The sequence below is a fragment of the Primulina tabacum genome, chromosome 6, assembly GCF_025594145.1.
Source record: "Primulina tabacum isolate GXHZ01 chromosome 6, ASM2559414v2, whole genome shotgun sequence".
NCBI classification, from domain to species: domain Eukaryota; kingdom Viridiplantae; phylum Streptophyta; class Magnoliopsida; order Lamiales; family Gesneriaceae; genus Primulina; species Primulina tabacum.
Genome location: NC_134555.1, coordinates 31035189 through 31056585, shown reverse-complemented (window position 1 = coordinate 31056585; position 21397 = coordinate 31035189). Strand labels below are relative to the sequence as shown.

At 36.6% G+C, this 21397-nt stretch overlaps 1 protein-coding gene across 1 annotated transcript; it reads right to left on the bottom strand.

Moving 5' to 3' along the window:
• Nucleotides 1-17470: 17470 nt before the first annotated feature.
• Nucleotides 17471-20588, bottom strand: LOC142549227 (staphylococcal-like nuclease CAN2). The gene is made up of 9 exons (XM_075658066.1): nucleotides 20350-20588; nucleotides 20056-20111; nucleotides 19618-19732; nucleotides 19432-19542; nucleotides 19135-19322; nucleotides 18970-19026; nucleotides 18452-18611; nucleotides 18192-18260; nucleotides 17471-17782 (listed from the first exon to the last, which is right to left on the bottom strand). Exons 1-9 carry the CDS (start codon nucleotides 20494-20496, stop codon nucleotides 17681-17683), a joined length of 1005 nt encoding a protein of 334 aa, XP_075514181.1. The 5' UTR covers nucleotides 20497-20588; the 3' UTR covers nucleotides 17471-17680.
• Nucleotides 20589-21397: the final 809 nt, after the last annotated feature.

Here is a 21397-nt window from a genome sequence, read left to right as displayed (position 1 = left end):
GAATGCCGCACATTATCTCTTGTCTATGTGCGAGGAAACTTATTAAGCATGGATGATAAGCTTTTCTAGCATGTGTCACTACCGCACATGCTCCTATAAGTCATAAATTGGAGGATCTTGATATTGTCAGAGATTTTCCTAGCGTTTTTCCCGAGGACGTTTATGGTATTCCACCCGATCGTGAAGTAGAATTCTCTATTGATCTAATGTCGGGCACTGTTCCTATATCTAAAGCACCTTACCGTCTAGCACCCGCTGAAATGAAAGAACTAAAAGATCAAATCCAAGAATTGCTAGACAGGTGTTTTATTCGCCCTAGTTATTCTCCGTGGGGCGCACCGGTATTGTTTGTGAAGAAGAAAGATGGTAGTATTCGTCTTTGCATTGATTATCGAGAGCTTAATAGGGTCACTATCAAGAATAGTATCCACTGCCAAGAATTGAAGATTTATTTGATCAGTTGCAAGGAGCAGCGATATTTTCCAAGATTGATCTTCGTTCTGGATAACATCAGTTTAAAGTTAAAGAGTCGGATGTTCACAAGACATCATTTCGTACAAGATATGGGCATTATGAGTTTATGGTCATGCCATTCTGGCTTACCAATGCGCCACAGATCTTCATGGATCTCATGAATCGCGTATTTCGGCCGTATCTGGATCAGTTTATTATAGTCTTCTTTGATGATATATTGATCTATTCGAGGAATAAAGAGGAGCATGTCGTCACTTGAGGACAGCACTGCAAGTGCTGCAAGACAGAACGCTATATGCAAAATTCAGCAAGTGCGAGTTTTGGCTTGATAGAGTGGCATTCTTAGGCCACATCATTTCTAGTGATGGTGTTGAAGTTGATCCAAGCAAAGTAGGGGCAGTAAAGGAGTGGCCAGTATCGAAGAGTGTTATCGAGATTCACAGTTTCTTGGGACTAGCTGGCTATTGTAGCAAATTTATCCAGGGATTCTCATCTATTGCAGTACCTTTGACATCTTTGACAAAGAAGAATGCAAGGTTTATTTGGGGATCCAAGTGTCAAGACAGTTTTGACAAGTTGAAGCAAGCCTTGATATCAGCGCCAGTGTTATCTATGCCATTGGGGCAAGGAGATTATGTTCTTTATACTGACGCTTCTAAACTTGGTTTAGGCGCAGTTCTGATGCAAAATGACCGAGTTATAGCTTATACGTCGAGACAGTTGAAAATTCACGAGAAAAACTATCCTACTCATGATCTTGAGCTTGTAGCAGTAGTTTTTGCATTGAAAATTTGGAGACACTACCTTTATGGGGAGAAGTGAAAAATATTCACTGATCATAAAAGTCTGAAATACTTACTCACCAAAAGGAATTGAATATGAGATAGCGAAGATGGCTTGAGTTAGTAAAGGACTACAACTGTGAAATTAGCTATCATCCAGGGAAAGCTAATGTTGTGGCAGACGCATTGAGTAGAAAAGCAGTAGTTATCACTCAATTATCACTCCAAAGACCATTGCAGTCCGACATGCAGCGGTTTGAGCTTACAGTCTATGCTAGGGGCGAGGTCCCTAATCTTGCCAAATTATCAGTACAGTCGACTTTGAGGGACAGAATTCGTGATGGGCATTCTACTGATGAGCAGTTACAAAAGTGGAGAGTAATAAGAGATGAAGCCAAGGGCCAGAAGTTATATTCAGATGTGGATGGTATAGTTCGTTATCGAGATCGTTTATGGGTTCCTAGTGATGATTTTTTGATAGATCTTATTATGAAAGAAGCTCATGACACACCTTATTTAGTTCATCCGGGAAGCACGAAGATGTATAAAGATCTGCAGTTGTTATATTGGTGGCCAAGCATGAAGAGAGACATTTTGAGATTTGTATCCGAGTGTTTGACTTGTCAGCAAGTTAAAGCAGATCATCAAAGACCGGCGGGAAAACTTAGGCCACTTCCTATTCCTGAGTGGAAATTGAAAAATATTACTTTGGACTTTGTTGTGAGATTGCCAAAGAGTATTAAGGTATTTAATGCCATATGGGTGAAAGTGGACCGTTTTACAAAATCAGCGCATTTTCTGCTTATTAAGACGACCTTCACCATGATTCAGTATGCCGAGTTGTACATTCGAGAAATAGTTCGTCTGCATGGGATTCATGTATCTATTGTCTCTGTGAGGGGTCAAGGGTAGAGTCCTAGCCATGCTAGGACTCGAGTTAGTGGGCTGGGAGGAGTCATTGCCAACAAGGACTCCTAACCGAGAGTTATCAAGCCTATGCGCAGAATTCCAGGGGCTAAGGGGCTCGGTCTGTGGGTCAGCGGCTGGGCTAGGGTGCGTCCTTAGGGTCCTCAATGAGTGTACAACAGGTTGATTCAAGGGTGGCTCGGTTGGCTAGAGTTCTAGGCACCAAAAACGTAGGGTTCATACACTTGGAGATTCTCGACCTGCTGAAGTGCTTGGTTGGGGAGCTTCAGTTCGATCCTAGGGGTCATGTCCGTGGGTTCCAAGGGTTCAATAGGGTGTCCTAAGGGGTTGGGCAGGCTTTGGACCAACATAGTTCAAGGGTGGCTCGAGAGAAATCAAAGATGGCTCGGGGTGAACTTTCAAGGGTAAAGTTAGGGTATTTAAAGTTAAAATAAATCGAAACACAGCTCACGGGGGTCGATTCGTGGTTCACGAGGGATAAAATAACATAAAAAGACTAAGTTTTAAATTTAGGAATTTTATATTAAAGTTTGGGCTTTTTCGGGATTAAAACGCTTTCAAAACGACTAACTACGAGTTAATTAAAAAGCCTAATTTTTAAGCTAAATAAAATTATGGGAATTTTAATTTAAGCTTAAACAATTATTTGGGATATGTTAGAGACAACGGAATTAAGAAAATGTCTAAAACGTAAAATTGTACGTCCAGGGTTAAAACGATCTTTTTACACCTAAAAATTAGTAAACGTCATGGTAGTGCTCTAAATACTGTTCTATATGCTAATATGGTTATTTATGGATGTTTATGATTTTAATATGTTAAAATATGATTTTTAAATTTTTATGGATTTTGTTACAATTTAATCTTGACATTTAAAAGATATGTTGAATGCTTGGTTTAAAAGAAAAACGATATAATATGCATGTTTTTATTAAGTGATGAAAATACGAAATATTGAAGGACGTGAAGAGATTGTGACTAATATGATGACATGTTGGAAATATCGTGAGGGTTGTGGTCCCAGTGAGAGCCCGACGATCGTGTTTCCATTGATACGAATATTAATACATGATACGAATACGAATACGTTGATATGTTGATACGTCGGCCATGGACTCAGTTGATCGATGAGAGTGTTGCCGATGTCTCTGCCGCCCAGTACTGTGGTTTTATGTAGATGGATCTGTCGCCCAATACGATTAAGAATACGAGTCACAATCACGATCTGAATTCAACTAACATGAATATGAATATGGATGATACGGATATGAATATGTTGATATGAATATGAACATGTTAAATATGAATATGAATATGTTGTTATAAAAATGTTTATGTTTAAAGTTTATGTCTTATCATGAAAATGTTATTTTAAGTACGAATATTTTTCACTGTTGCTTATGGTTTTATGCATATTATTCGTTATCAAGAGTAAGATGTGTTGAGTCTTTAGACTCACTAGATGTGTTTGATGCAGGTGATATAAATAATTATGATATTGGAGGTCTTGATGGGTGACTTTGCTGGACTGTCGGTGCACATAACTCGAGGGCCAGCGCTTATATTTTCCGCATTTAAATTTATGAATTACGTTAAAGATTTTACTACTATTTATTTATGTTTTGAGAGATTTTGAGAGGTTTAGTATGGGCTACACTTTTCAACATTTATTGCTTTTTAGGTTTGGTAAAACGATTAACGATTTCATGTTTTGACTATTTCCTTTGGATTTTCAATTACTAGTTGGATGTTTTATTTTAAATGGTGCAAAAGTATTTTATGTATATGTATAAGTAATGGCCGAAATTTTGAGAGCTTTTAAAAAAAATTCTATTAATTTTTAAGAAAACAATTAAGCAGACGTTTTAGTATACTTACCTGGATTCAAATTTCCCCGTATTCTCTAAGAGTTGAAAATGTCTATTTGAGATTGGGGACAAATCAAGATTTCTCCTTGGACTCGATGAGAATGTCATATATTTATACCTCAATATTTCTCCCGGCTTCATTCTCGAAGATTTTATTCATCAAACACTTGTACGTGACTCCTGCATTCTTCAACCCAAAGAGCATGACCAAATAACAAAATGTACCATTTGAGGTCACGAAACTCACCTTATCGGGATCTTATCGGGATGCACTAGGTGTGTTTGATGCGAATGATATTAATAATTATGATATTGGAGGTCTTGATGGGTGACTTTGCTGGACTGTCGGTGCACATAACCCGAGGACCAGCGCTTCTATTTTCAGCATTTAAATTTATGAATTACGTTAAAGATTTTACGACTATTTATTTATGTTTTGAGAGATTTTGAGAGGTTTAGTATGGGCTAGAGTTTTCAAGATTTATTGCTTTTTAGGTTTGGTAAGACGAATAACGATGTCATGTTTTGACTATTTCCTTTGGCTTTTCAATTACTAGTTGGATGTTTTATTTTAAATGGTGCAAAAGTATTTTATGTATATGTATAAGTAATAGCCGAAATTTTGAGAGCTTTTAAAAAAAATTCTAGTACTTTTTAAGAAAACGATTAAGCAGACGTTTCAGTATACTTACCTGGATTCAAATTTCCCCGTATTCTCTAAGAGTTGAAAATGTCTATTTGAGATTGGGGACAAACCAAGATTTCTCCTTAGACTCGATGAGAATGTCATATACTTATACCTCAATATTTCTCCCGGCTTCATTCTCGAAGATTTTATTCATCAAACACTTGTAAGTGACACCTGCATTCTTCAACCCAAAGAGCATGACCACATAACAAAATGTACCATTTGAGGTCACGAAACTCACCTTATCTTGATATTCCCAGTTCAAGGGGATTGGTGGTACTCCTGATAAGCATTCATGAAACAGAGTAACTCAAACCCTAAGTTGGAATCCACCATTGAAAAATTCGGGACAAGGTGTAGCAATCATTAGGGCAAGCTTTGTAAAAGTCCCTAAAGTCCACACACATTCTCCATTTGCTTGTGGCCTTCAGGACCAAGACCACATTTGAGAGCCAAGTAGAAAACTGGACTTCTCAGATCTGGTCGGCTTCAACAACTCTTGCACCTTCTCAACTACTACCCTATCCTTCTCGGGCCCAAAATGCCTCTTCTGCTTCACGAGTCGGGAACACAGGATGATGTTCACTTTATGTTCTGCAACATAAGATGGGATCCCGATAAGATCTGAGGAAGACCAAGAAAAATATCAGCATTCTTATTTAAACAAGTCAGCAACACGGCTCGAGTAGGTGGTTCTAGATCCCAGGCGACATTGGTTGTTTTCCCAGGATGTCCGGGGAATATATCCAGTTCTTCCTCCATCACTGTCTGCACATCTCCAATCGAGTGTACCTCTCCTTTCCATGGCCTTATGTAATTTTCTTCCCTCCTTGTTCTTTTGTTTTCCACTCAGACTATCTCAGAATAAAATTTTCGAGAGGATGGTTGATCTCAGCGTACATCTTCTTCCCTACTTCCCACGGAGAATTTGATTTTCTGATGGTAAGTCGAGGCGATGGCCATGAGGGTATTCATGGCTGGCCTTCCCAAAATGAAATTATATGAGGAATGTGTTTTGACCACTATGAATGTTTTCATGACCGACTTCCTCAAGTCCTCGGATCCGATTATCAAGGGAACATTATCTCTCTTTTTGGGTATACGGTGTGATCTGCAAATCCAAATAGGATAGTCTCCACTTGTTCCAACTTATAGCCCTTCAAATCCATTTGTTCGAGAGTTTCCTGGAATATAACATTTATAGTTCTCCCGGAATACATAAAACCTCCATTACATCATAGTTGGCAATTTTGGCTTGGATAACCAAGATATCATTGTAAGGTACGTTGATGGCCTATAGATCTCGGGGGCCAAAGTTCATCATTGGCCCCTTTTCTTGGGCTGCATTATCCACGCGAAATCATTTTAATCACTTCGATGGTGGGAGAGCTTTCCTGAGTATTTTCTTCTTGGGCTCTGATTCTTCTTGAAGATCCATCACGACCCCCCCCCCCCCCCCCCCCCCCCCCCCCCCCCCCCCCCCCCCGTGCCTGGGCTGAGAGCTCTGAGCGCTTGGGGGTAAGATGGGACCTGAATTCCTTGGTGTCCATGGGAGCTCTCGGGCTCTTTTTTTTAACAGACCGACTTCAGTTGAGCCCGATAGATAATGACTCTGCTTCAATTTTCTGCATTCAGTGGTGTCATGAGAACATTCCTAATGGTATGTGCAAAATTTGGTTGTCATCCGCTGGTCTAGCAGAGTCAATGAGGGTTGTGGAACAACCATGTCCTGATAACAAATGTGCACTGCCCAATCTTGGGAAACTTTAAAGGGCTTATATTGAGAAAAGTGCCCAAAGCGTTTCTTTTCTGTTCTTGATCCTCTGCCCTGCTTACCATGTCTCCTTTTTTTGCAGGTCTTTTTTTGTCTTTGAGCTTCCTCCATGTTGATGTGCTTTTCTGCTAGGGATAAAATATCTTCAAAATCTCGGGTAGCTTTTTCACCAAGGACCGGAAGAAATCCCATCCTAGAACCCCTGTGTGAAGGTTGTAGTCTCTGTCTCGAGCACAGAATGGTAACACTAGGACAGCGTTGTTAAACCTACGCTGCTATGGCCGCGAGGATTTCTATTAACCCTGATTTACTTCAAATGAACATAAGGAAGTCTTCTTATATTTTTTGATGCTGCTGAAGTGATGCAAGAAAAGATTCATGAAATATTCGAAAGAATGGATACTTTGAGGTTCAAGCTTCTCGAACCAACGTTGAGCTGAGTCTACTAATGTGGTCAAAAAAGCCTTGCATTTGGTTCTGTCCTTGTAAAAATGCAGCAACCAGGTCAAGTGATCTCCTAGATCAGTATTCTCATCATAGTCCCTGATCTTAGCCGACTTGTAGTGAATGGGCATGGGCTCATTCACTATCTGGGTGGAGAAGGGACATCCCCTTGACTCGACTAGGGTAGTATGAGAAGACTCGACCTATCTTTCAAGCTTTTTCACCTTCTTCCTCAGCTCTTCTAATTATCGATCATGGTAAGAACCTTGGAGCCATCCCTAGAGTTTTCATCATTCTTTCCAGACCAATCCTGAAGATGAGACTCATCCTCGGACTCCTCATGTTCTCGTCGAGGATTCTTTTTTGGGGGTAGTTTCCCGGCCATGGCCTCCTAAATAACAGTCGCGATCCATTGAGCTAGATCTTAGCAAGTGATGGTTTGCTGAGGGTTTTTAGGGGGTGGATGTTAGGATCGGGAAATAGTTTAGGGGGGGTGAATAAAATTTTAAAAATATTTTCTTTTAAAATTTGTTTTCAATCATTTTTAGGCGGTTGAAAGTTTTCTAGAACGGTTAGAAATATGAACCACTTGAAAGTGCGAAAAACAACTCACAGTTTCTAATGATAGCTTCAACTGGTTGGCTGCTTGTTAACAAGAAATGGTTCAAAATATAAGTGCTCGCGAAAAGTAAAGACACGTGATTTTGATGGATGTTCAGAGATAAAAATACTACGTCACCCCTTATTCCTCTTCAGGAAGGATTCCACTAAAAGACTTTGGCTTTACAAACTTATTGCAACAGCTCACTCCAATTAGGACTTATCATACTGCCTGTTTTGGAACTCTTAGTGATCACTTTACACTTCTGGATTTTAAGAACCCTCGGTTCACCAGACAACACTATCAATCAAATAACCAAAAGGTTACTGATAAAAGAAAACTATATGTTTTGAGTAGCACGAAATTGATCCTTGAATGATCAGATATCTTTGTGCTGAGTGAATGCTTGATGAGCGATGAATTATATGAACTTTAAGTGCGCTCAGATCTTTGAGTATGCAAGCTTTATTAGTGTGTCAATCGTGTGGTTAAAAAGCTTAAATGATCGAACTATATTCTGCATTTTTCAACTCTTCTTTTATAAGCTATCATCTAAACAGTCGGAAAAGATGAATAACGTAAACCTGTATCGCTGGACTGATGTGTCACTGTCAGCTGCAACTACATTAAATGTTCTTCAACAAACATTTAATGTTTTCTTTGCTTCTGTAACTTTGAATCCCGTTCCTTTGAAGAGTTGTTGTTGAGCATCCTTTTGTGGTAACTGTTAGCTCCATCAGAGCTTGTAGGATGTTTAAGCAATCTTTCTATTATGGGATAGTGACATAAATGCATATCTTTATTGGGACTCGTACAGGACATGGTTGACTTATAGCAGTATAAAACCATTGAATGTCCTGAGCCGGTCAGAGAATGTCTTTCATTAAGTGAGCAATGAATAACTCTTAAATGAAGCGGTTTGAAGACTTTGAACAGCGGTTGAAAGTCTTCTAACAGTTGAAACTTCTTCAAGTTGTAGGAGGTTGAGCTTCAAGCGGTTTTGAAGTGTTCATGTTATATAAAATAAAATGCGGTTGTTTTCCTGAAACAGTTATGTAGTGCCCAAAATCAGTACACGTATAACTCATCCATTTATTAAATTATTAAAGCATTTATTTAATTTTAAAATGAGTCTTAGTGGTGCTTGATTTATGTAAATGCATTATCTTAAATTATTTACGATTATGTGATGCACGTTAAAAATATTTTCTTGAGTTTCATGTCTCAGGCGATTATTCGAGGCGGGATCGAGGAATAGAGACCGGGACGAGTTTGGCAATTTTAAAATGTGGTATTTTATTTTAAGTTGAGGATGGGCCATTTTAAATAAATTATAAAGTTTTTGTATTTTATCAAACTATGATTATAATGATAATGTAAGGACATTTTAGAACTTAAGTTTTATCGGAGTAGCGCAGCGGAAGCGTGGATTTTTGGGATACTAGAACTGAATCTAAACGTTGGGCTATTTAAGATAAGCGAATTTCGAGGACGAAATTCAATTTAAGGGGGGAAGATTGTAACGCCCCGAAAATTTAAGAGTCCACGCGAACCACATGCATACAATTATTAAATTTCTTGTGTATTTTAATTAATTGTTTTAATTGCATTAATTAATTATTTTGTGCATTTTGCATGTTTAAAATATATTTTTCTACATGGTTGCATTAAAATTGTATTTTTAAAAAGGATATTCGAGTTGCGATCGAGGAACGGAGATCGAGGGCTGAAAAATAGAAAAATTTTTTATTAAATAATTGTTTTTAATTATTCAAAGTATGGGTGATGCTTTTTCTTATTTTTGAAAATATGGGGTTTTTGCAGTGATTTTATACGCCAGGACGTAATTTTTATCGGTGTTGGTTTTTCAACAAAAATGCAAACGTTTTGGCAACCCGGCTAATAAATTCACAAACTTATTTAAGCAAAAATTATTTTAATATTTTTAATTAAACATTAATGGGCCTAATTAACTTGTTAATGGGCCTAAACTAGTAGTTAGTATTTTAATTAACTATTTAAAACCAAAAACCTACCCCATATCAAAACAATTCACACGCCCCACCTCCCCTACAATTTACAAATTCTCTCCCAACTCATATTCACGGCACACAACTAAATTTTGAAGGGAAAAAGCATCAAATTCTTCAAGGTTTTCAAGGGTTCTTCGTGCCATCGTTCTTCGATTCGTCGGCATAAAATCGTGCGTTTAAAACGCAAAGGCACGCCATATTCTCCTTTTACTCATCATCACACCATAGTAATTGTTTATGCATAATTTTTTAAGGAAAAACATAGCACACAAGCTGAAATTTTCGTAATTACATGCCTATGTGTTCTAAACTTGTGTTTTTTATTTCAAAAATCATGTTTTATGTGTTGAAGAAGGGGCTGCCATGATTAGGAAGGGTTAGGGAGTATTTTTACATGTTTTAGAGAGTCCTAAATCACACCAATATGCTGCACACGTGAATAGAACAGAAGCTAGAACCAAATGAGCATTAACGTAGATGGTGGGGCTCGATTGAAAGAAAGGTGATGCATGGGGGCAGGTGGCTCGACCAGGTCTGGTGGTTGGGTCCTAGGGGTCATTTTTAGGTCCTAGGGAGAGTCATAGGAGGGCTAGGGGTCTATCCATGGGCTGGGGAAGAGTCCACGTGAAGTGGACTCTCCCCCAAGTCACGCGCAGAAACTGGTGGGGAAAGTTAGGGGCTGCAGCGGGGCTAAGGGCGAGCTGGGTAGGTCCATCAGGGTCCAAGGGTCATGGGCAGGGGTCGGGATAGGGGCTGGGGCGGCTGGGTCGCTGCTGGCTCGAACAAAGAGTGCAAACTGTGAGGGAGCAAGGGAGAACACGCAGCTTGTGTCTTCTGGTTCAGGTGCTTTGTGCGCTGGTTCCAGGGTAAGGGTTGGTCTGGGCTGGCGCTAGGCGTGGTCCAGGGAAGGTGAGGGTCATGAGGGGTCAGGTGGTTAAGGGCTGGAGGTGTCCTAGTTGGCTAGGAGTCTTGGGGAAGAGAAAGGAGTCACGCACACACAGGGGCAGAATTTGGGTCAATTTCCAGGAGGCTTTTGAACAGGCCAGGGCTTTTTTTTCGGGTTGGGCTTGGTCAGTAGGGTCCCTAGATGGGTTGGCTAGGTTTTGGCTCAAGGTGGCTCGGGCGTGGCTCGAGTAAATTGGGAGATGGCTTGGTAGGTTCGTTAGTGTGTCAAAAACAAAAATTAAAGAAGGAAAAATTGAGCCATGGGTCCACGGGTGTGGCTCATGACTTGGAAGGGTATAATAAATCATAAAAAGGTTATGGTAAAAATTTGGGATCAAAATAATGAGTTTTGGATTTATTCGGGATTTAATCGCCGCACGAAACGCTAATTAACGAGTTAATTGAAAAGCCTAGGTTTAGGCTTTATAAAATTATGGAAAATTAGGTTTAAGCTTAAATAATTATTAAAAGACTAAGTTTTGAATTCGGGAATTTTATATTAAGGTTTGGTTTAATTCAGGATTAAAACGCATTAATATGTTATATTTAAAGATTAATTTAACAACCCTCGATTTAAGCTAAATAAAAATATGACAAAATTTATGTAGGCTTAAATAATTATTTGGGACATGTTAGAGTCAAAGAACTTAAGAAAAAGTGAAAAACGGGAAATTATACGTCCAGGGGTAAAACGGTCATTTTACACCTAGAAATTAGTAAACGTCATGGCAGTGCCCTGAATACTCTTTTATGTGCTAATATGATTATTTTCAATGGTTATGGATGTTTATTGAATTTTTATATGTTAAAATGTTATTTTTAAAACGTTTATGGATTTTATGGTTTAATTGGACATTTAAAAGACATGTTGCATGCTTGGTTTAAAAGAAAAAACGTTATATGCATGTTTAAAATTTATAAAGTGATGAGAATATGAAACGTTGAAGGAAGTGAAGTAATTGTGACTAATACGGTGATATGTTGGAAATTTCGTGAGGGTTATGGTCCCAGTGGGAGCCCGACGATCGTGTTTCCTTGGATACGGACATGTAGATGTATACGATGATATGTTAATACGTAAGGCCAAGGCCCAGTTGACCGGTGAGAGTGTTGCTGGTGTCCCCGCCGCCCAGTACTGTGGTTACATGTAGATGGATCCATCGCCCAACACGTAGACGTAGACGTAGATGAACACGAAAGTCACAATTAACGATCTGAATTCAACGAATGGAAAAAGGAATATGTATATGTTGATGATAATATGAATATGAATATGTTGAGGATGATATGATTAAGTTTATGAAAATGTTTATGTTTAAAGTTCATGCATCATTATGAAAATGTTTTTATATAAAGTTTTATGCATCATGAAAATGTTTACGAAAATGTTTATGTTTATGCATCTTCACGAAAATGATATTTTAAGTACAAATATTTTTCACTGTTGTATGTTAACTGTATTACGTATTACTTGATATCAAGGATATGACGTGTTGAGTCTTTAGACTCACTAGGTGTGTATGATGCAGGTGATTATAATGATAATGTTAATGGAGGTATTGATGGTCGATCTTACTGGATTGGAGGTGCACATAACCCGAGGACCTACCCTAGTTTTCCGTACTAGTTATGATTTATGATTTTGATTTATGTTAAAGATATTTTTACGACGTTTTATTTATGAGTGGTTTTTGAGAGGTTATAGTATGGGCTATACTTTTCAAATGTTAGTTGGTTGATTTATTTTAAAATGATGTCAAAAATATTTTATGGTTCGGCCGATGCTAAGTGAGGTTTTAAAAAAAAATTCTAGTACATTTTAAGAAAACGAATAAGCAGACGTTACAGTTGGTATCAGTCCAAAGGTCCTGTAAAGGATTGTGCCACCATCAGCGCCGGAAAGATCAGTCGTCAAGCCTCAAATTTGTAAGTTTACATGCTTTATATGATTTTATGATGTTACCTGCATAAGTACATAAATTATATGTTTACGTCACATGTTTAATAGTTTTATGAAAATTTATGATTTATATGCTTCATGATTTATATACGTGATATGATATGAAATAAAAAATTATTTGATTTTAACGCATGTTGGCTACGTGGTGGTATTGGACTATGATGAATTTTTGAGTTTTGGTATTGACATTCTACTTTTGGGCTATAAGTTAATCGTGAATATTATGAGCACTTTTGGGACACGTAGATTTTTAAGAAAATATTTATGATTCCTGGTTACTAGTTGAGTTAATTTTTGGGAATTACTCATAACAGATAATGATTTGAGGATTTGCAACGACTTTGGGAATAAGAAAATGTATAAAAAGGGATTTTAAGTTTTGATGAAAGGTAAAATTGGTTATAGAAATTGATTTGGGTAAATAAGTTTAAATTATCGAAATTTATGTTATGGGAAACCCGTAGATGAGAATTAAGAATGCCAAGAACTTATGGTTTAATCGTAGGATTTTTGAAATTAAGGACCAAATGGGATAATTTTTGAGGAAATTAATAATTTATTTTGCAATTTTTAAGTAATTTGGGGACTAGTTTAGCAATAAGCAAGAATTGAATGTGTTAAATGATAGGAATTTTTGACGATTTAGACTTTTAAGGATATTTCGAACCTTGGGATATCTTGGTTATAGTGTTATAAGGAATGTTAATCAAGGTTTTTAAGAATGAAGCAATGTTAGGCTTGAAAAATCTAAGCGCTAGCGGATGATTTTGGGATTTTAAGATTGAAATTTGATAAGTTGATGAATATTTTAGGTATAAAATAAGGAAAGTAATATACGATAAGTTTGGTTATCTATCTTTTAATATTGGAAATTGTAAGAAAAATTGAAATTCGAGGTTATAATAGTAATAGCACTAAGTCATTTGGGTCTTTTTAAGTTGCGATTTGAAAATAAGGATTTAGAAGGTAAATTAATCGGGATCAAAGAGACGTAAGGACATTCTAGAACTTAAGTTTTATCAGAGTAGCGCAGTGGAAGCGTGGATTTTTGGGATACTAGAACTGAATCTAAACGTTGGGTTATTTAAGATAAGCGAATTTCGAGGACGAAATTCAATTTAAGGGGGGAAGATTGTAACGCCTCGAAAATTTAAGAGTCCACGCGAACCACATGCATACAATTATTAAATTTCTTGTGTATTTTAATTAATTGTTTTAATTGCATTAATTAATTATTTTGTGCATTTTGCATGTTTAAAATATATTTTTCTACATGGTTGCATTAAAATTGTATTTTTAAAAGGATATTCGAGTTGCGATCGAGGAACGGAGACCGAGGGCTGAAAAATAGAAAATATTTTTATTAAATAATTGTTTTTAATAATTCAAAGTATGAATGATGCTTTTTCTTATTTTTGAAAATATTGGGTTTTTGCAGTGATTTTATACGTCAGAAAGTAATTTTTATCGGTGTTGGTTTTTCAACAAAAATGCAAACGTTTTGGCAACCCGGCTAATAAATTCACAAACTTATTTAAGCAAAAATTATTTTAATATTTTTAATTAAACACTAATGGGCTAAATGGGCCTAATTAACTTGTTAATGGGCCTAAACTAGTAGTTAGTATTTTAATTAACTATTTAAAACTAAAAACCTACCCCATATCAAAACAATTCACACGCCCCACCTCCCCTACAATTTACAAATTCTCTCCCAACTCATATTAACGGCACACACTAAATTTTGAAGGGAAAAAGCATCAAATTCTTCAAGGTTTTCAAGGGTTCTTCGTGCCATCGTTCTTCGATTCGTCGGCATAAAATCGTGCGTTTAAAACGCAAAGGCACGCCATATTCTCCTTTTACTCATCATCACACCATAGTAATTGTTTATGCATAATTTTTTAAGGAAAAACATAGCACACAAGTTGAAATTTTCGTAACTACATGCCTATGTGTTCTAAACTTGTGTTTTTGAGGGCTGGAGGTGTCCTAGTTGGCCAGGAGTCTTGGGGAAGAGAAAGGAGTCACGCACACACAGGGGCAGAATTTGGGTCGATTTCCAGGAGGCTTTGAGCGGGCCAGGGTTTGTTTTTTGGGCTGGGCTTGGTCATTAGGTTCCCTAGATGGGTTGGCTAGGTTTTGGCTCATGGTGGCTCGGGCGTGGCTCGAGTAAATTGGGAGATGGCTCGGTAGGTTCGGTAGTGTGTCAAAAACGAAAATTAAAGAAGGAAAAATTGAGCCATGGGTCCACGGGTGTGGCTTATGACTTGGAAGGGAATAATAAATCATAAAAAGGTTATGGTAAAAATTTGGGATCAAAATAATGAGTTTTGGATTTATTCGGGATTTAATCGCCGCACGAAACGCTAATTAACGAGTTAATTGAAAAGCCTAGTTTTAAGCTTTATAAAATTATGGAAAATTAGGTTTAAGCTTAAATAATTATTAAAAGTCTAAGTTTTGAATTCGGGAATTTTATATTAAGGTTTGGTTTAATTCAGGATTAAAACGCATTAATATGTTATATTTAAAGATTAATTTAACAACCCTCGATTTAAGCTAAATAAAAATATGAAAAAATTCATGTAGGCTTAAATAATTATTTGGGACATGTTAGAGTCAAAGAACTTAAGAAAAAGTGAAAAACGGGAAATTATACGTCCAGGGGTAAAACGGTCATTTTACACCTAGAAATTAGTAAACGTCATGGCAGTGCCCTGAATACTCTTTTATGTGCTAATATGATTATTTTCAATGGTTATGGATGTTGATTGAATTTTTATATGTTAAAATGTTATTTTTAAAACGTTTATGGATTTTATGGTTTAATTGGACATTTAAAAGACATGTTGCATGCTTGGTTTAAAAGAAAAACGTTATATGCATGTTTAAAATTTATAAAGTGATGAGAATATGAAACGTTGAAGGAAGTGAAGTAATTGTGACTAATACGGTGATATGTTGAAAATTTCGTGAGGGTTATGGTCTCAGTGGGAGCCCGACGATCGTGTTTCCTTGGATACGGACATGTAGATGTATACGATGATATGTTAATACGTAAGGCCAAGGCCTAGTTGATCGGTGAGAGTGTTGCTGGTGTCCCCGCCGCCCAGTACTGTGGTTACATGTAGATGGATCCATCGTCCAACACGTAGACGTAGACGTAGATGAACACGAAAGTCACAATTAACGATCTGAATTCAACGAATGGAAAAAGGAATATGTATATGTTGATGATAATATGAATGTGAATATGTTGAGGATGATATGATTAAGTTTATGAAAATTTTTATGTTTAAAGTTCATACATCATTATGAAAATGTTTTTATTTAAGTTTTATGCATCATGAAAATGTTTACGAAAATGTTTATGTTTATGCATCTTCACGAAAATGATATTTCAAGTACAAATATTTTTCACTGTTATATGTTAACTGTATTACGTATTACTTGATATCAATGATATGACGTGTTGAGTCTTTAGACTCACTAGGTGTGTATGATGCAGGTGATTATAATGATAATGTTAATGGAGGTCTTGATGGTCGATCTTACTGGATTGGAGGTGCACATAACCCGAGGACCTACGCTAGTTTTCCGCACTAGTTGTGATTTATGATTTTGAGTTATGTTAAAGATATTTTTACGACGTTTTATTTATGAGTGGTTTTTGAGAGGTTATAGTATGAGCTATACTTTTCAAATGTTAGTTGGTTGATTTATTTTAAAATGATGTCAAAAATATTTTATGGTTCGGCCGATGCTAAGTGAGGTTTAAAAAAAATTCTAGTACATTTTAAGAAAACGAATAAGCAGACGTTACATGGACTGAGCAGGAGGCTTAACCCGAGGACCGCCCAAGTTTAAGCTTTTATGAAAATGTTTAAATACTCTGATTTTTTGTTAATGTTTGAGGCTCGAGCAAATACTTTTGGTAGACATCATTTTGAGATTTTTCTGTTGCAACAATTTTTGAAGACGAACAGTTGTTTTATCAAATTTTGAAGGTTCACGAATTATTTAAAAAAAATTAATTTTTTCGCAAATTTTGAGTGGTAAAAGTTCGGTACGTTACAAGTTAGGTGTTGTTTTGATTTTGTCAATCACCAAAACTTTGGGATAATAATAATTTCTTAACAGTGGATTACCTCAAGGGATTACTGAGTCAGTGGCCTCCCTTTCAGAGTGATTCTTTTGTGATGACTTTCAAGTGGAAACCATATCTACGTCTATAGATCGGTTTACCACAGAAGACGACAATGATGCTGCTCGGAAAAATTAGGTGAGTTGGGTGTGGGAAATTTCCCGAGCAAAGATGTGCTCTTTCCTTGTACATACTGGTGGATGAACCCGAACTAGATAACCTGTCTTCCTGAGAACAAGAAACGTTAGTGGGGTGCCGGAAAGATATCTGGCGTGGCCACTCTGATGATCAATTCAGTCAAATATACACGCAGATAAAAGAACGTGTGTTTAAGTAAATATGTAGAGAGTGCTTGTGACAATAAAAGTAAACTCCCTTATTTTACCACTATTGGAGGTATTTATAGGGTACCAGAGTCGGTGACCATTCTGAGATGCTCGGGTAGTGGCCACGAAGTAATGATATGGCCGAGTCTTGATTTCAGCATGATCTGAGAACGTGGAGAGGAATATGCCATTTGATTTTAGGTGGACATGGTCCACGATCAATTAACTTAGTCTTCTTGTGTTGCCGATAGAGGTTATGGGCCCAGGCTCGTACAAGTTGATAGTTGTCTGACAATCTTACCGAGTTGATGTGCCCGGGATGATTTAAAATAAGGTACTCATTCTTTGCTCAGGCTGACTCCTACTCGGTCTTTCATGATTTTCCAGGACCAGCTCTAGATTCCCGATCTTTTTCTTGCCGCTCGAGTCCAAAGATGATCCGAGCTCTTTTCGGGTTATCAATCATTATTGTTGAAATGTATTAAATTACATAAGAAAAAGTAATGTAATTTGTCAGAAATTATTTATTGAGCAAATTTACAACGACATTCAAATGACAAACGTTTTACAAATAACAATAACTAAATAAAACATAATAAGCACAAATATATTACACAATGGGTAACAATATACTTCAGCGATAAATATTAATAATTCCAAATCTTTCACTAATTTAACAAATCCTAATCGACAGTTGAAGATTCTTTGTTTTTAGTATCTGCCTTCACGCTTGTTCTTCCTCCATTCCCATGGCATTTGAGGGTTGGAAGCTGCCCATAATCCAATACGTTTCGCCCGAGCCTCTCTCTCCCACTTCATTACAAAACAACAAGTAGACTTAGGTTCAAGATTCAAGGCAAGGTGCACGTTTCATGGAGTCAAGTACAAAAAAACGATAAGCTGCTAGAATTTAAATACGGAATTCCATCTTATATAATTTAATACGCACCTTATAACCCATTAAATGAACAAAAGCACTTAGATATAGCATATAAGGAAAATAAACTACCATTATCTTATTTACTTAAGATGCCATTATTTAAAAGTGCACCAAGACTTCGGCTTCATCGTTGAGAGCACACTCCATCGAAGTGTTGCACCTTAAATTGCACTGAAGCACAAAGGTTGATCCTTGAGCGTAAGTGCACACTTTATGGGCTTTTAATAACTATGTACTCGACCAAATTTCACAGTTTGCCCAGCAAAAAAAGAGAGAAATTACCTTATCCAACTCGGGCCGTTGATCATATGCTTTATAATGCCATGCTAGTCCGTTCTTAAGCATTAATTCCTACACAAATAAGCATTCAGAAAGTCTGTATTCCCTGTACACTAAATCAAATTGAAGTGCATACAAAATAAATATGCCGTAATAACATGTGTATGCACACTGCACAGACATCAGAAGTTTTAAAGTTTTGATGGAAATTAGTGACTTTGATTTCGTAGAATGGATTAAGAAAATGTATAAAAATCCAGTACCTGCACAAATATGCCGTTACAATAAACATCTGCAACAAAACGACCGTAACGATCCTCATCGAACACCAAAACTCTTAGACAATTGCCTCTAACGATATGAGCCAGTTCTTCCTTTGCCTTTGGCCCATAATCCATTTTACTCTCTGGTGTATCAATTCCCCTGTCACATTGCATTTAAGATCTTTTTAAGTTGCACTGTATAAATGAACTGACGTATGGCAACTTAAGGGCAGGCAGAGTGGCAACGAGAAAGCGGCCGGTGTGGGTCTCCTTCAATCTTATTTATCCCTGTTACGCATATAATTTTCAGTAGCATTCTATTAAATCCTACGAGTGTTCAACAAACAAAACGTTGATTGTTGAAAATCTTGATTCTGCCACATAATTTGAAAATTCGTACCGCTATTTTTCCTTTACTTGAGTATTATACGATAAAACATTAATCACCCCGATGAAGCAAAATCTTTATTCTGCCTCTACATAAGGGTGCTCCTCAATACAATTAACAGTTTCCTTACCTTAGTCTTATTCGATATTTTCGTGCAAGAACCTCCTGATTTTGTACCGGTATAACCCTGCAAGACATGCCTAACTCATCAATGATTTCTTCAAGAGTACACAAACACAAACTGAAATACGCTAAGAGAGAAACTCTAACAAATTTTGCACAAGAATTGTCCAACCTATATCCCAGATCAATAATTTTCTTGTGAAGTTCGTCAGCCTTATTATAATTCTTCCGAGCTCGCGCCTTGGATCTTTGAACAGCTGCAACTTCCACTTCTCTAGGGACAATTGCAGATTCTCTCTGATCCGTAGAGCTCACATACGCAGTAATTGTATCTCCATCTGCCACAGCCTTCGCATCAATCTATTCATACACAAAACATTATGTCAAACAAGTCGATAATCGGATGATATGAAACTAAAAGAAACTCCAATCCTGAAATATTTTTCAAGAAACTGTATGTTTTGCTTACTGGAAGAGTGTATAATTCGAATTTGAGCCCTTGTGGTCGTGATGGAGGAGCGACACTAGTGAGCTCAACCAAAATATGAGGTAAAGGAAGGCCATAAAAAGTCAACAATCCCTGTAATAAATCAATAAGTTCTACTAAAACCTTGCATTCTTTTGAGTACCATACCAAGGTATGTTATTTTAGTACCTCAACGTCAGCTTTCTGATGTCCTTTCAAGGTCAGAATTACAAGCCTTGAAGCTTCTTCTGGTGTTATAGGGGGAGGTTTTGTTTCTCTCCATGCCTCCGAAAGTTTCCTATACCTTCATTTGTGTGCATAGGTTGAGCATAAATAAATCAAACGAACCCGGTTAAAAATTAGCATGGAAACTAGCAGACCAATAATCTCAAGTTCCATAATTCCATCATAATTAACTTACATGTTTTGAAACATATATACAAGATTTGTAAACAAAATACGTTAAGTCACCCTCCAGATAAATTCTTTGCATGTATATGCATACCACTTAACCTTTGAGGGGCATTTTAGTTCTATATCTATCAAAATTTAACCAAGAAATAATTATAATTATAACATAAAAGAAAATAATAAATCTCTAATTCAAGAAATTAGCAGTGACATTACCAGTTGGCCTGAGCTTTCTTAGAGGAGACAACATGCTTGCTGAGTCCTTGAGGAACCTTATAAATATTGAAACCAAGAGTTACAACAGCGGAATATAATTTTTCTCTTGCACAAAAAATACTAAAAACCCGAAATTAAACAGCAAGAAAAGCTTTGAATCAGCTCCGGAAACCACATCAAACCATTAGTTCAAGTAAATTCACAACATTTCCGAACAAGATTAACCTTTTTCTAATTTGTTTCAAGAATATACAAAAGACTTGATTAATCGATAGGCTTAATGTTATTGGGTACCTGGGAAGTGATATCAAAATTATACAAATCCTGGGCCAGTGCCGATACTCCAACAGTGGAGACGATGACGCCATGGTAGCCGGCCGCGTCGGAATCCGCCGTCGGCTTGCAGCATTGGCCGTACAAAAGTCTTAGAACGTTACCCATAAATACAACCAAACAAGAAATCAAGAAAAGAATAAAAGATTTTGATTTGTGGGCATGAAAAAAGCTACAATCTGATATTTTTTTGGAGAAATCTTTTTCGTGATTCCAAGAAAATCCAAGGAAAGACTCGACAAGGTTTCTTTTTATCGTGAGCGAATCAGAATCAGGTCAGACACATGGCGTGACGTAATTGGTCTATGTTTTGTCACTGCTGTAATTTTGAGGAAATGACCACAAGGTAAGAATTGGAAGTCAACGGCATGATTCGCCACTTTTTCGATTTCGTAAAAGACAAGCAAGTGCACCATCTTGTAAATACATGCACGTCGCCAAGAGTCACTGTCAGATTAGAACGTATTATATTTTTTAACTTTTTTTTATAAATATTTTAGAAGTTTTTTAGAGTTTAATAAAAATTTTAATTACTTCGATTTATACTTAAAATAGGATAATATTCTCATTATGAAAATTGGTCATAGATATTACGGTAGTTTTTTAAATTTGTTGAACCTTGTTAGTAATAGAAGATATATATATTTAAAAACGGCTATTTTATATTAAGTTTTAAGTTTGAATTATTTTCGATATAATAAAAATGGTAAAAGGATTTTGTTTTGGTTATAACTTATAAACTATGTATTCAACTTGAGTTGGGAAATTGTTGAAATTAAATTATCTGATTTTTTTTTCAAAATTTATAAACTAGGTTTGATTATTTTTTCCATTTATATATTATTATTAATAATAATAATCATCGTAAATATAAATTAATATTGTAATTAGTTAAAAATTAATTTAAGTTAATTATAATTGATTGTCCACATCACGTCAACATTCGAATGTGCTAGTAAATAACTATGACGCACGGGTAGGAAAATGTTTACAAGCATACAATATGATA